Source organism: Pelophylax lessonae, assembly GCF_965119305.1.
Source record: "Pelophylax lessonae genome assembly, chromosome: 9".
NCBI classification, from domain to species: domain Eukaryota; kingdom Metazoa; phylum Chordata; class Amphibia; order Anura; family Ranidae; genus Pelophylax; species Pelophylax lessonae.
The window spans coordinates 232868027-232883018 of NC_138776.1; the positions used below are offsets into that span (position 1 = coordinate 232868027).

At 42.8% G+C, this 14992-nt stretch overlaps 1 protein-coding gene across 3 annotated transcripts in view; it reads left to right on the forward strand.

Annotated features, from left to right (window-relative positions):
* The window catches only part of CABP2 (calcium binding protein 2), a gene marked incomplete at its 5' end in the record, with an annotated part of 124546 nt that overhangs the window by 46919 nt on the left and 62635 nt on the right, over positions 1-14992 (forward strand). For 2 of the 3 annotated variants that reach the window (XM_082268353.1, XM_082268354.1), the window contains one exon: positions 8620-8787. The exons of the other annotated variant lie outside the window; for it this stretch is intronic. In XM_082268353.1, coding sequence (XP_082124479.1) covers positions 8746-8787 — 42 coding nt within the window. Of the gene's footprint in view, positions 1-8619; positions 8788-14992 lie in introns of those variants that run through there. 3 annotated transcript variants of the gene reach the window in all.

Genomic DNA, 14992 nt, shown 5'->3' on the forward strand with positions numbered 1-14992 from the left:
TTAAAACTGTAATTTTGTAATTTTTGGAAATGTGCCAGTAAAGTTTGCGTTTTTTGTCAGAAAATTTATGGTAGGTTGGCAACATTGGCTCGCATGTCTGCCTCCTGTCTCAGCCTTCTTAGGGCACACTTTACCTGCTTTTTCTCCCTTCTGCTTTTGTGGCTGGGGAAGTGGAGATCGCATGGAGCATGCAGGGTGCGGCCTGTGACTCTTTTCCTCAGTCGGGTGTTCCCGGATCGGGACAGGACCGGCATGTGACGTCATCACGCCCGCACGTCTCTCAGGAGAGTTTAAAATCTCCTTAGACCCAGGGGAGATGGATGCTTAGCTGGCTGCCTTGCCTCCCATGTCTCCATGTGGGAATATTCTTTTTTCATCCAGGTATGTCAGTGATCTGGTGGTCACTTTTGTTACTGCATTATACAACAAAATGATAGGATATATTTTAGGCGCATTTTTTCCTGTTACTAATTCTTTTATTTTCTTAACATTATGAGCTATCTTGGATCCACTTTGGAAGCACCCAAAAAGTGGCAGAGGTACAAGGAGTTTGCTTTTTTCTTTTTTTCATGCATGACTGATCCTGAGTTTATTTCCAGGTTCAAAAGAGCTTCCCGGTTGGAATACTCCCTGGCAGAAACTCAACTGGCTGAGCTGGAGCGACAGTATGTGCAGTCACCTTCTCCCGATTTGCTAATCCCCCTGAAGCTTCGGTCCGGGGCGGTGGAGCAAATGAGCCGGGAACGGGCTAACTGAAAGAAGCTGTTTTTCTGCAGACAATGGGCCTTTGAGCATGGAGAGAGGGCGGACAAGCTCCTGGTGTATCTAGCTTACCTAGATAACAGGCCCCCGGTGGTTTTATCACTCCACCAAGTCGCGTCAGGGCATCCTACGGATCCGGCGGCTGTGGCGGGTGAATGTGCCTCTTTTTCGGTGAAGTTTACACATCCAGAGTACAGTTTACCTCGTCGGAACTGTCGCAGTTGCTTGACTCTGTGACCTTTCCCGCCCTCTCTGCTGCTCTATCTCTCATGACCGCACTGGAAGTTATCACTGCTTTTGGTAAGTTTTCGGGCCTCACGATTAATTGGGACAAGTCCCATATACTTCCCCTAGATGTGTTCCCCCCGTCAGCAGATCAAGCCATGCTGCCTCTGGCCCGTGTTGCGACCTTTAAGCACCTTGGGGTACATGTCACTCGCTCCTTGACTGACTACATATCTCTCAATATTGAACCCCTGTATAACCTTATTAAAAGTAAAACCCAAGCTTGGGCGAGACTCCCACTGGGTGTTATGGGACGGGTGGGCCTATCTAAAATGATTTTACTGCCCAAAATTCTATATGCCCTATGGCATTCTCCTACCTATATCCCCTACAAATACTTTGGGATCCTTGACCGCCTATTAAAAACTTTTATGTGGGGTACGAGTAGGCACAAACTGGCATGGCATCATACCCAGAAGCCTACTAAGCTGGGGGGTTTGGCTGTACCTGACTTTAGAGCATACTATATTGCAGCACAGCTTTCACACCTGTTTCACATTGACAAGCTAGATCATCATAGATACATGTTGCTGGTGTGTCACCCCTCGGTTGCTATGGGTCCGCACCCGTTCTGCGACATTCTGCAGGGTTCGGGGGATCTCCTGGCCCCTCTATCCGTGGTGGTCTCTCAGCTCATTATAGGAGAATTTGGGATTTAGCCCTCTCTAGAACTGGCATGACTATGACCCCCCCTTTGGCATAGCGGACACCTGCCGGAACTCCTCCATTTACCTGACCCTGGCCTGTGGATGGCTAATGCATATATTTCCTCTCCCACGTCCTACGGGTAGGTACTGTTAAAACCTTCACCCAATTGAGGGAGGATTTCCATCTACCCACTCATATGCCTTTCCACTACTTTCAGATCAGACATGCCCTACAAGCACAGTTTAACGGCCAGTATCCCACACTACCTGCCATTGACCTCCTTGAAGTTGTCACGGGCCAAGATTCCCGCAAACTCATCTCTATTCTATACGATTTGCTGACTACTAAGACGGTTACTGATCCAGCATACAGTGTTCGACCTTCCAGGGTAGGGGATACTGGGGAACTCGATGCTGATGAATGGAGTGACGCTCTGGAAGCTTGTACACCAGTCTCCCCAAAGGTTTCTGACAGACTAACCCAGGTGTATATTGCTCACAGGTCCTATCTTTGCCTTGAAAGAATGGCCATATTTGACCCTTCCCGAGATCCCACTTGCCCTAAGTGCCTGTTAACTCCTGGCACCTTTGGTCATCTACTTTGGCACTGTCCTCGCATTCGGGGTTCTTGGGCGCAAGTGGTGCAATTCCTGCATGACCGTATGGGTACTCCTGTTTTGCTAGATCCCAAGATTTGCCTCCTGGGAATATTCCCAGATGGGGACATGGACAAACACACCATCAGATTTTTACACAAAACACTATTTAGTGCCAGGAAATTGATTGCCCGCACGTGGATCCAGCTCGTATATCCCACGTTGGCAGCTTGGATTGCAGATATTAATAATACTTTTACCCTACAAGAAGGTTATTTACATTAACAGGGGTTGCCCGCAATGTTATCACAAGATCTGGGATAGGTGGCTTCAGGCCTCGGCTACTTGCTCCTCCTAATCGCCCTTGGCTGATGCTGATTTCGACCGCCATGCCTTGGGGTATTTATTTATTTTTATTTAATTAACTTTACTCTATTTTATTTTATTTTATGTATGCCGTCTCCACATATACTTAATGGCTTATTTTACTATGCATCCCGCCTTTTTTGTCCTGGTGCCCACGCACACTTGTTTCCTTTCTCTTCTATATGACACTGTTATGATATTCTGGTTGATTGCTCTGTCTGTATTGTTGTTTTGCACAGAACTAAACAAATATTTGTTTTTTCAAAAAAAAATTAAAAATGATCAACAACTGTGGTACCTTTAGGGCTCTTTCACACGGGAGATCCGATCAGATCCGCCTGTCAGTTTTTTGGGCGGATCTGATCGGATCCTCCATGCAGCTCTATGGGGCAGCGGATGTCAGCGGAGACCCCTCCTCAATACAATATTCTGGAACTCAGGCAGCATCACATGCGCTGAAGGTATTTTCAAGTCTTCTGGACAGAGCCTGTGTCAAATTACTGATGAACAACAGGATAGCTATAGCTTTTATAGCAAATCAGGCCGGCAAAAGGAGCCTTCCCCTTTTGAAGACAGAGGCAAAAATCTGCATGAACACCCTAGGAGAAAAGGAGAACACCCTAGTGGACGGGCTAAGCTAGCAGTTTCTGGACAAGGAGTGGTCCTTAAATCCCAGATATATCAGACTAGTCTTAAGCAATTGAGATATTCCACAAGTGGACCTGATGTCGACTCCCGAGAATTCCCGCCTTCCTTACTTATACTCCTGATTCTTCAGTCACCAGGCAATGGCTCAGGATGCCTTTTCAATCAGCCTGTTATATGTATTCCCACCAACAGCCTTGATTCCGAGGACCCTTCTTAAAATCAGCAGGGAGACGGAGAGTGCGAACTTTGTGGCACCCTTCTGGCCATGGAGGCCGTGGTTTCAACTTTCAACCCAAATGATGATAGCTCCTCAGTAAAGCCAAAGAAATGGCTAGGTGAGAGTCCGACTCGCGTTGCAAACAGGAACCCAGGGTGCTGCACAGCTTGTCTGTGAGATTCAGAAACATGCAAAAATCCGGAATATTGTTGCACTGCTTAGTAACTTTATTTAAGCATTAAAATCACATCACAAGTATAACAGGAACATAAAAGGCAACGCATTTCGCGCTAAAGTCAGCGCTTGCTCAATCCTCATATACACATACATTGCATGAAATATATATATGTATGATACAAGTAAGCATGGTATGGCAATTAAGCAATTGAACAATAACCAATAAATCAATTAAAGATGCACTCCCACTACACTACTGAGAGCCTATGCTCCTTGCCTTCCCATACTAACATGTCATATAACACATGAATCAAAAAACAAAAAAAAATCACAAACAAAACAAGCCACTGAAATCTCCTCCAACCCATCACCATCACCAACCCAGTACGTTAGCTTGAAAGTTCAAATCTCGGCCTTGTCGACCCTGACTGGAAGGAAGTGGGCTGATGAAACCTTAGTGTGGCAATTTCTCCAAGCAGCCATTAAAGTAAGACCACTGTTGAAAAGGTTCTTTCCTTTGTGGGATTTAACTCTGGCAATGGAAGTTCTCAAAAGTCCCTTATTGGAGGAACACAAGGTCTCTAACATCCACCAGCTCCGTGATGTCATCATGGAGGAGTGGAAGAGGACTCCAGTGGCAACCTGTGAAGCTCTGGTGAACTCAATGCCCAAGAGGGTTAAGGCAGTGCTGGAAAATAATGGTGGCCACACATAATATTTACACTTTGGGCCCAATTTGGACATTTCCACTTAGGGGTGTACTCACTTTTGTTGCCAGCTGTGTAGACATTAATGGCTGTGTGTTGAGTTATTTTGAGGGGACAGCAAATTTACACTGTTATACAAGCTGTACACTCACTACTTTACATTGTAGCAAAGTGTCATTTTTTCAGTGTTGTCACATGAAAAGCTATAGTTAAATATTTACAAAAATGTGAGGGGTGTACTCACTTTTGTGAGATACTGTATGGCGGGGACCCTAACCCTATCTGGGACTGCCTCTAACTCACCACTAACTGCCTCTCAAACTGAAGTCACAAGTGACACTAATACAGCGATCAGTAAATTGTCTGTATACTGTGATTAGTGTACACTGTGACAGGGAGTTAAAGGGTTAATGGGGGGGTGATCAGGGGGTTAAATCTTTATTGGGGGATATATGGCGGGGCCCCAAACCAATGTGGGACTACCACTAACTGCCTCTTACACTATCTGAAGTCACAAGTGACACCAATACAGTGATCAGTAAGTTTTATCTGTACTGTATATGGTGTATACTGTGTGCTGCTTCTGTGCTCACAGTAGATGTTCTCTCCTCTCACGCTGGGACCGAAAAGGACTCCAGGAGAGGAGAATACATCATATCCTGTGCCACGTTTACATTACACGGGCACAGGATGTTCTGCCATTGGTCAGAACCGATCAACAGGTCCAGGCCAAAAAAATTTGCCTGGACCTAATAACTGATAGATTCTGAACCAAATCAAAACATTATGGGGACAGCAGGGGCACCCACGCCCTTCCACAGCCTCGCGCATGCCTGCTGTACAGGTACAGCGATTGGCGCAGCCGAGCCAGCCTGCCGCTGTATATCTGTGGAGGGAGCGGTCGGCAAACGGTTAAAGGGGAGTTCTGATACAGGTTAAGTAAAACTGTGAAAAGAACTAAGAGTACCTTTTATACATAGGGTGTGAGAGTTAGGTCACAAATAACTAAGTGCATAGCTGACAATTTTGACATTCTAAATATACAATATGTAATCCCTTATTATGTTTTCTTGGAGTCTTTGAGGATGGAACAATAAACAAGGTCACTAAGAAATGTATGAGAATTTTTTGCTTTTTTATGTCAGGAAATTAATAGCGCTACAATGAATCTGTACTGACCAGTGGCGGTCCGTCCATTGGGGGCGCAGGGGCGTCGCCCCCCCTATCCATGCGTCCGCCCCCCTAATCTACATGCAGGGTGCTGGACGCATGGATTCCAATGGGGTTTTTGTTTGGAAGCACATGATTAGAGCCAGAGGCTCTAATAGGCTTCAAAAAAGGGTGGCCTCGGGGCGCACAGCACTGCGCCCTGAGCCCACCCAGTTGTGTGACAATATCGAAGGAATATTCGCTATTGTCACATGGATCCTCCTCCTGGCCAATCAGGAAGCGGATCCTGAGACCCGTTTCACGATTGGTCGAAAGGAGAAGCCATGCTATTGGCTAAGGAGGAGGAGGAGGGAGAAAAGGCAGGAGACTGAGAAGCCGCTGCCTGCCTGCCTGCCTGCCCTCCACATGTTCAGGATGAGTGAGAGTGCGGGCTGGTGTGCTCCGGGGGGGTATGGTGTGATCCGTCTGCTGCCCCCCCTCCTGGCCCATGGAGCACCAGTCACCACTGGTACTGACACTTTTAGTATAGGGGCCTGGAAAAAATTGATTGATGCTGATGATTCTTTATATAATGTAGCACCCTACAGGGTAGGTGCTAGTTAAAGTATAGTGGGCCTTGGCCGCCTAACAGCAGGGCCATGATTTTTCAGCTGGGCTGTCATGTCTCCCAGGTGTGGCTGTTGAGACTGGGGAGTCTCCCAACCATGCTCCATGAGAGGGTTCTCATTGGGCAGTGGAGGAACCCCAGCCAATGGCACACTCAGGCCTATATCTACCCCAGAAAGGCATATTCTGCCACACAGCATTCTGAGAGTGGGCATAAGTTTGAGGGGAGCACATGACACAGGTCTTTGGCGAAAGGCAGAGTCCAAGGAGGGAGAGTACGGCTGTCTCTCCTGCTGTCAGGATCGGGTGTCCCAGGCAGCTTGCCTGAGGTGACAGAGGGCTGAGCTGAGCTGCAGAGAAGATCCGGTGTGCCGAGGACCAGCGGAACTGAGAGGGGTCCTGCTTCAGGGAAGCATTCCCAGTTTGTGAGTACTGCAAACTGCCCCTGGGGGTCTGCCTAGTGAGAGGGGACCACTCGGTGAAGGTCCAAGGGATCCAGGAGCTACCTAGCCGGTGCAGGAGCAAGTGTAGAGGGGGTGCCTAGTGAGAGGACCCTGAAGTGTAGAGGGGGTGCCTAGTGAGAGGACCCTGAAGTGTAGAGGGGGTGCCTAGTGAGAGGACCCTGAAGTGTAAAGGGGGTGCCTAGTGAGAGGACCCTGAAGTGCAAAAGGGGGCACCAGTGGTTGGGCCCTGAAGTGTTAAAGTGTACAGTTTGCAGTGTACAGTGTTGAGAGTTGCAGCAGCAGAAGCAGTTACAGAAAGCTACCTTAGTCAGGAAGGACTGGAGGGAGCTGTATCCAGGACTTTTGAGCTAACCAGAGCATCAGGAGTTAAGTCTCAGTGAAGTCCAGGACTTTTGAGCTGACCATAGTGTCAGAAGTCAAGTTCAAGTACAGTACAGCAAGTCAGTACTTTTCAAGCGCCAGCAAGCGTTGGTCGGCATCCAGCCGGCGTCAAGACAGCGCTGAAAGGCATTTTTCTAAAAAGTGTCCCATTTGTACCTAGTTGAGCCAGAGGAGTATCCCACTCATTCCCTTCTCTCATCCCCAATATCAAATAAACAAAACAAACCAAAGATGCCGGAATGGTCATTGTCTCCAATCTCACACTTATATTATATATAGGTATTAGGTATTCAGCTTAAATGGGCTGAAGGTTTCACCGGTAACCATGGCAGACCCACATCAGGCCCAATGCCTGGAAAACCTGCCACAATAAGATGACCTGAAAAAGCTAGAGGATACCCCCAAAAATTAACAAATATTTGCTTTAAATGGGTAGAATCTTCTGAAACCTTGGAAGATATGTTGCAGAAGAGAACTGGTATTAAGGTCATTGCAATGGGGCGGATCTCCTAAGTGACAGGCAGGGTCAGATTGCAGGGTTCAGCATAGCTGAACCTGCGATCTGTCCTTGTGTCACATAGTCCCCTCCCCCCACACACGTCAGTAAGCACCAGGCATACATTAACCCCCTTGATCACCAATAAAAATTAACCCCTTCCCTGCCAGTGTCATTTTTACAGTAACAGTGCATATTTCTAGCACTGATTACTGTAGTAATGTCACTGGTACCCCCAAAAGTGTCAAAAATGTCAGTCAAGGGTCCGATCTGTCCGCCGCAATGTCGCAGTCCCGCAAAAAAAATCGCAGATCGCCGCCATTACTCGTTAAAAAAAAAACAACAAAAATGACAAAAATCTTTCCCGTAGTTAGTAAACGCAATAATTTTTGCGCAAACCAATCAAAATACGCTTATTGTGATTTTTTTTTACCAAGCATATGTAGCAGAAAACGAATTGGCCAAAAATGTTAAGAAATTTTGATTTTTACATTTTTTTGGAGGGGGAATTTCCTATAAAAAAATGTGAAAAATATTGTTATTTTTGCAAAATTGTCGCTCTTTTTTTGTTTATAGCGCATGATCAAAAAATCGCACAGGTGATCAAATACCACCAAAAGAAAGCTCTGTTTGTGGGAAAAAAAGGACGCCAAATTTGTTTAGGTACAGCGTCGCACGACCGGGCAATTGTCAGTTAAAGTCGCACAGTGCCGAATCGCAAAAAGTGGCCCAGACGTAAGACAGCAAAATCCTCCGGTGGTAAAGTGGTTAATATACCTTGGCCTTGTATACTCAGTATTTGAAGCTTATCCATTGGGGACTTCCAAATACCAAGCCTAAATTTTTACCCACCTCCCCTTGCCCTTGCGTATGTTAGAACTGTGTTCCCACATTCGTTTATGTGATTCCATCTTAATATCCCTCTCTTTCACTCTATCTATCCAACTGTCCTCTCGCAGGGCTTGTGCTCTCATTGAAATCTTTAATCCCTAGCAGCAGGTTTACCCCCCCTCTCCATAACTCTGCAGAGAGCTAGAAATACACAGCCTGATACATACACATACATTTATCATCACACTCAGAAGCATCCGCACAAAGCATCAACAGGCATTTCTGTACTCCTTAGAGGCAACTTTTTCACACTACATACATGCATTCATGGCTTGAAACACAGTCAGAACACTTAGAACAGGCAATGCAACCAACCAGCTCACAGACGAGCGATGGGAAATTGCACTAAATCGCAGCGAAAGAAGACAAATAAGGTATGACATGCAAGGGGGGGTGGGTGTAAACATATATTTGGATTAAAGCGCTGCACAAACTGTTGGCGCTATATAAATCCTGTATAATAATAATAATAATAATTTACTGTATATATACAATTTTGTACAGAACAATGATATGCAGTAACCCATAGCAAACACATACCTCTTAACCTTCTATAATTAAAAAAGGGGCATCAGCAATGAAATATCCCATAGCCAAATTTTATTGAACAACAATTTTAGACCCAACTTCCATAAGATCTTTAGATTTAGATGGCAGCTTTCTACAAGCTTAGATTGGAAGGGTAATGAAAGCTAATTTGTGATTGGTTGCTAGGAATTATTGTTCACCTCTGATGCATGCTAATTGCGGGAACGACTTCCATTAAGCTATTTATTTCATGTAAGACCATTCTTTTTTTTTTTTTATGGGTAGCTGAATGTTATCAACAGTCTTTTGTATCAAAGGGTCTGAAAAAACAATTGTCTGTGTTGCCTCAAAATATGCCTATCACAGTATTACGGACAATGCAGACAAGTTATTTAGACATTTTGATAAATGTAAATTAAATTTGCTAAAATTAGCAATGTTTAGTAACCCAATGCAAATTAGAAATGAGTAGTCTGAATTTCACAGATCAAGATCCAGTCCAGATCCCTTGTGCTTGCTGACACCTGGATCTGCAGGATGATCCCATTTCGGAAGCAACACAAATTATTAAGGCCACATGGCTTTGTTCCTGGGGGTAAGCAGCTCCACACAGTGAATTCTCTAAAATGCACTAGAGAATCTTGTCATTTGATGATGTTGTCTCATGTTGTGTACTGATGTAATGAACCTATATTTAAAGAATGAGATGTGGCCTGCGGTTGTCAAATTGCACTAAGCCGAGACATCACCAGGTGATACTCTGCCATCTGATCCATGTGAAGTCAACCTGGGATCCGAAATGCATTATATTAGCAATGGCATTTGATATCATATGTGTATATTAAATTTAAACCCGAGCTTATGGTAAAAGTATTAGTGCTATGATTATAAATGACAATATAAAAATCAGAAATAAATTAGGTGCAGCTGCTGTATCTCTAAGTTAATCTTAGATAAGAATGTAATAAAACGAATTTAGAACAGCGCTAGCAATCCATGTGAAAATTATTAAATAGTGATTAGTGAAAAAAATTAATAAATATTTTACAAATAAATATTCCAAATGTAATAAAACAGTCCTTAGTAGTGATAAATCCAATAAAGTGCTCAGGTGCAGAAATGGTTATCCAAACAGTGCTCAGGTGATTTTCAAACCCTCTAGGTTCCCTACTCCCCACAATGATGAGTCTCAAAAGCTTGTAAAATCTGTTGGACTATTACACTCTGGCTCTTGCTGGGGGTGATCCAAGATCGGGATGTCTTGCAGGGGATCGCTCCAAGAAAGACCTCCGTGAGCCCCAAATGTAAAACAAAAGGACCGCAGATAGTATAGTATGTTTGGATAATTTATTGGCCCCAAAGCAATAAAAACATACAAACTTACAAAACAGAGATATAAAAACCGCAGAGAAATGTGACAAGTGATGGTGGACGCCGCTATTAGCGTGCGCTCCACTGACTATCCAGGAAGTATGCCGGATGTGACGATGCGTTCCAGCCGTACCGGAAGTGCGTCAACGCGTTTCGCCCCCGCCTATTGGGCGTTTTCAAAGACCCAAAGTCTTTCAAAGTCTTTGAAAACGCCCAATAGGCGGACGAAACGCGTTGACGCACTTCCGGCACGGCTGGAACACATCGTCACATCCGGCATACTTCCTGGATAGTCAGTGGGCGTCCACCATCACTTATCACATTACTCTGTGGTTTTTATATCTCTGTTTTGTAAGTATGTTTTTATTGCTTTGGGGCCAATAAATTATGCAAACATACTATACTATCTGCGGTCCTTTTGTTTTACATTTGGGGCTCACGGACGTCTTTCTTGGGGCGATCCCCTGCAAGACATCCCGATCTTGGATCACCCCAGCAAGAGCCAGAGACTAATAGTCCAACGGATTTTACAAGCTTTTGAGACTCATCATTGTGGGGAGTAGGGAACCTAGAGGGTTTGACAATCACCTGAGCACCGTTTGGATAACCATTTCTGCACCTGAGCACTTTATTGGATTTATCACTACTAAGGACTGTTTTATTACATTTGGAATATTTATTTGTAAAATATTTTTTAATTTTTTTCACTAATCACTATTTAATAATTTTCACATGGATTGCTAGCGCTGTTTTAAATTAGTTTTATTACATTTGATATCATAGTTATGTTTCAAATTAAAAAAAAAAACAGGATTTTAACCATCTAATATTTCGTAGTGGCCAAAAGAAATCTTGATTAGCTCTCCATTTACACAAACTCTGAGGGCTTATATATGAGCATCAATTTACAATGTTGTTTGAGCTTAGACAAAGCTCAAAGAAGGCTTGTTTTATTACTTTTAGTGTAAAATCTTACAGCCCTACGTTTTAGCCTTAACAGTGATGCTTCAAATTTGATGTATTCCTCAGGAGAACATCAAACCAAATTCATGTGCACCACCCATAGTGTTGGGTAAAGATCGTAGCAGGATCTGGAACTCCAGGGGCTCATTTAAGGATAACTAGCCAACCAACTTATTGTAATTATTGGGTTGATGTACAATATGCCACAAAAGGCAAGTCTAATGCTGACCATGCATATATAAACTAACTTTGACCAAATGATCAAAGATATAAAGCCAACATACCATCCACAGTTTCAATTGTTTTAATTGGTGATCAAAAGCCTGTTGACAGTGGATCAAATTATCTTAGAATTGCCATGAATTTGGTCATCATAAGGATAGCCATAATGAGGATAGCATTTTTGTTTAAGATACAATGGACAACAATGACAATTACAATGTTCAAAATCAACTTCGAACTATGAGTCGCATGGGACATAGCAGTTAAATTCATTTTTCTTTTTGTTAAAAGTCATTCTTAGTAGATGATAATTTTCTACAAATGTATTAATACTGACAATTGTACTGCTAAATTATAATCTGCTAGCGTTTGGTGCGTGGATGTTAAAACCAATCGCCCTAATAGTCTAAATAATCTAAAAAAAAAGGGCCAAAATGTATAGAAACATTGCAGGTAGTGTGTTTCTGCGTGTTTGGTATTAACTTCTGCGTGTTTGGTATTAACCACTTAAGCCTCGGAAGATTTTACCCCCTTCCTGACCAGGCCCTATTTTGCGATTCGGCACTGCGAGACTTTAACGGACAATTGCGCGGTCGTGCGACGCTATACTTAAGCAAATTTGACTTCCTTTTTTTCCCACAAACAGAGCTTTCTTTTGGTGTTATTTGATCACCTCTGCGATTTTTTGATCATGCACTATAAACAAAAAAAGAGCGTCAATTTTGCAAAAATAACAATATTTTTCACATTTTTTTATATGAAATTCCCCAAAAAAATTTAAAAATCTAAATTTTTTAACCCTTTTGGCCAATTTGTTTTCTGCTACATATGTTTGGTAAAAAAAATCGCAATAAGTGCATTGCGGCGGACAGATCGGACCCTTGACTGACATTTTTTACACTTTTGGGGGTACCAGTGACATTACTACAGTAATCAGTGCTATACATATGCACTGTTACTGTAAAAATTACACTGGCAGGGAAGGGGTTAACTTTATTGGGGAAGGAGGGGTTAAGTGTGTCCTTAGGGGCGTGCTTCTAACTGTGCAGGGATGTGGCTTTTTATGTAACAGCAGAGATCTATGATCCTACATAGCAGGACCTTATGATCTCTGCTGTTACACAGGGAAGAATGACAGGCGGCTTTGTTTACATTAGCCGCCTGCCTTTCTCCCTCTGTAACTGACGATCGCGTGTGCCCGGCGGACATCGGGTCCGCCGGTCACTCACGTTGAGGTGTCCATGAACGAGCGGGGGCGGGAGCGCGCCTCCGGCGGCATGCGCTCGCCCCCTATTGGCTCACAGGTAGTACCGGTACGTCACTTTGCCTGCACGGGGCTGACCGCCGCAGTATATGTACTTGCAGTGGTCGGCAAGTGGTTAACTACTTCACACTACTGCTTTGTTATTAATAGGAGTGTTGGGTAGGTTACCATCATAATAAAAAGGAGTGCAGGTAGGGTTTCCCCCTGGGAAAGCTGCTATTCCCCAGCAGCAGTGCCAGGAACTATGTGATCATAAGCTGGGGCTTATTTCTTACCCCCCTGGGATGCTAGGTGTATTTATTAATGTAATCTGGGGTTTATTTCTTACCCCAGGAATGCTGGGGCTCATTTTGTAACCTCAAAGGAAAAAATGCTGTTGCCCATGGTAAATGTTTAGGTGTAAACTTACACTTTAAAATAACCAATGCACAACCTACTATAACATAGGACTTAATAATAAGTTGTTACAAATGCAACTAATGCATTTTATACCTTTTTATATAAAAAAGATGGAATAGGATTGGCTGCCATGAGCATAACCCATTTTCTCTTCTCTTTGCTCCAGACGTCATAACTCTGCCCGTTGTGTAAACGCACTGAGCTTCAAAGAGATCAGTGGGTTTATTCAATAAATCAAAAAGGGGAAGATAGTCTTTCACAGATAAAGTGGCAAGTTTGGAAATAGGATTACCCAAACCTGCTACACGACCAGATGTTAGGAGGATTACAAAAAGTATTGCACAGAAAAAAAAAAACCCAAAAGAGCAGGTGACAGTAAAACGAAAGTGGAGAATTGTTATACTGATAGTAAGATATCTGTGAATGCGTGGGTGGATTTATGAAAGCTTGAGACTATCCCTGCTCCTAAAAGGATTCCTGGTGCAAAATAGGTTAAAAAAGGCTGATATTTTGGCATTTAAAATGAAAATTACAAATCGAAATGATAAAAACCTAATATGCAACTAAAGCTCAAGGTGCTTGTATGTTTTCTTGGAAAGCTTTGAAGCCTGTGATGAGCTTTTGCACAGACTTTAACCAGAAATGTAGGGTTGGCATGGATCAACACAACCTACCACCAAGTCCAACTAATACTATGAACTGATCAAAACTGATGATGATAGAATATCTTGATCCATACCACTATTTTTGCACCTAAAACTGGTCGAAAGTGGTTAAAATTGAGAGATCAGGCTTCCAAGCATTTTTTTTTGGGTTTGGGACTTTAAATGAAGCATGTGACACATAGCTGGTAGAGTGGTCAAATACATGATGGCACATTTATTCTTTCATATATATACAGATATCATAATGGCACATTATTATAATTCATATATAAATACAAAATGCTAAATCTGGAGCTGACTTGTAAGTAACTCAGGGATGGATACTTTCTTCCCCCTTTTTCTTTTTTGAGTTAACCATCAAAACTACATTAGTATCTATGTTTTTTTGCAGCTATGCACCTTGCATCCGCTGCAGGAGAAGTAGATTGAATTCCACGAAACACACGCGTCAAGCTTTTTTAGATGCATTATAAATATGTGTTTACAGCTTATGAACTTTCTGCAATCAATATGAAGATTTTATTATATATTTTATGATATGGATTACAAGCCAACTTGCAATTTTAACTAGTCATACGCCACCATCCCTAAATCTAAAATTTAAAGGGAAGGGTCTTGGACTTTAAATTAAGCATGTGACACATAGCTGGTAGAGTGGTCAAATACTTGATGGCACAATTATTCTTTTATATATATATATATGAATTATGATAATATGCCATCATGGGATATATATATATATATATATATATAGTGCCCAGTGTTGGGGGTAACGAGTTACAAAGTAACTGATTACAGTAACTACATTACCTTTTTTGGTAACTAAGTAAAGTAACTAGTTACAATACTAATATTGGTAACTACACTACTTTACTAGGCTATAGGAAGTAACTACACTACTTTACTAGGCTATAGGAACGCGCTTTCCTGCGTTACCCAAGCCGTGCGATACAATCGTTATTTCGAAGAATAGAGAGGGATGAATTTATGACTTTTTGTTGCACTTTATGTTTTATTCTGTTTTTTCAGGTTTTGTTCTCATGTTTCCCAAAGCCTGTGTTTATACAATAAACTCTATGCAGAAAGAGTGTCATGTATCTTCTTCTACACGGTCAATTAAGAAAGAGGAGAGTAAAGTATTAAGTAGTGAAGTTACTTTTCAAATGC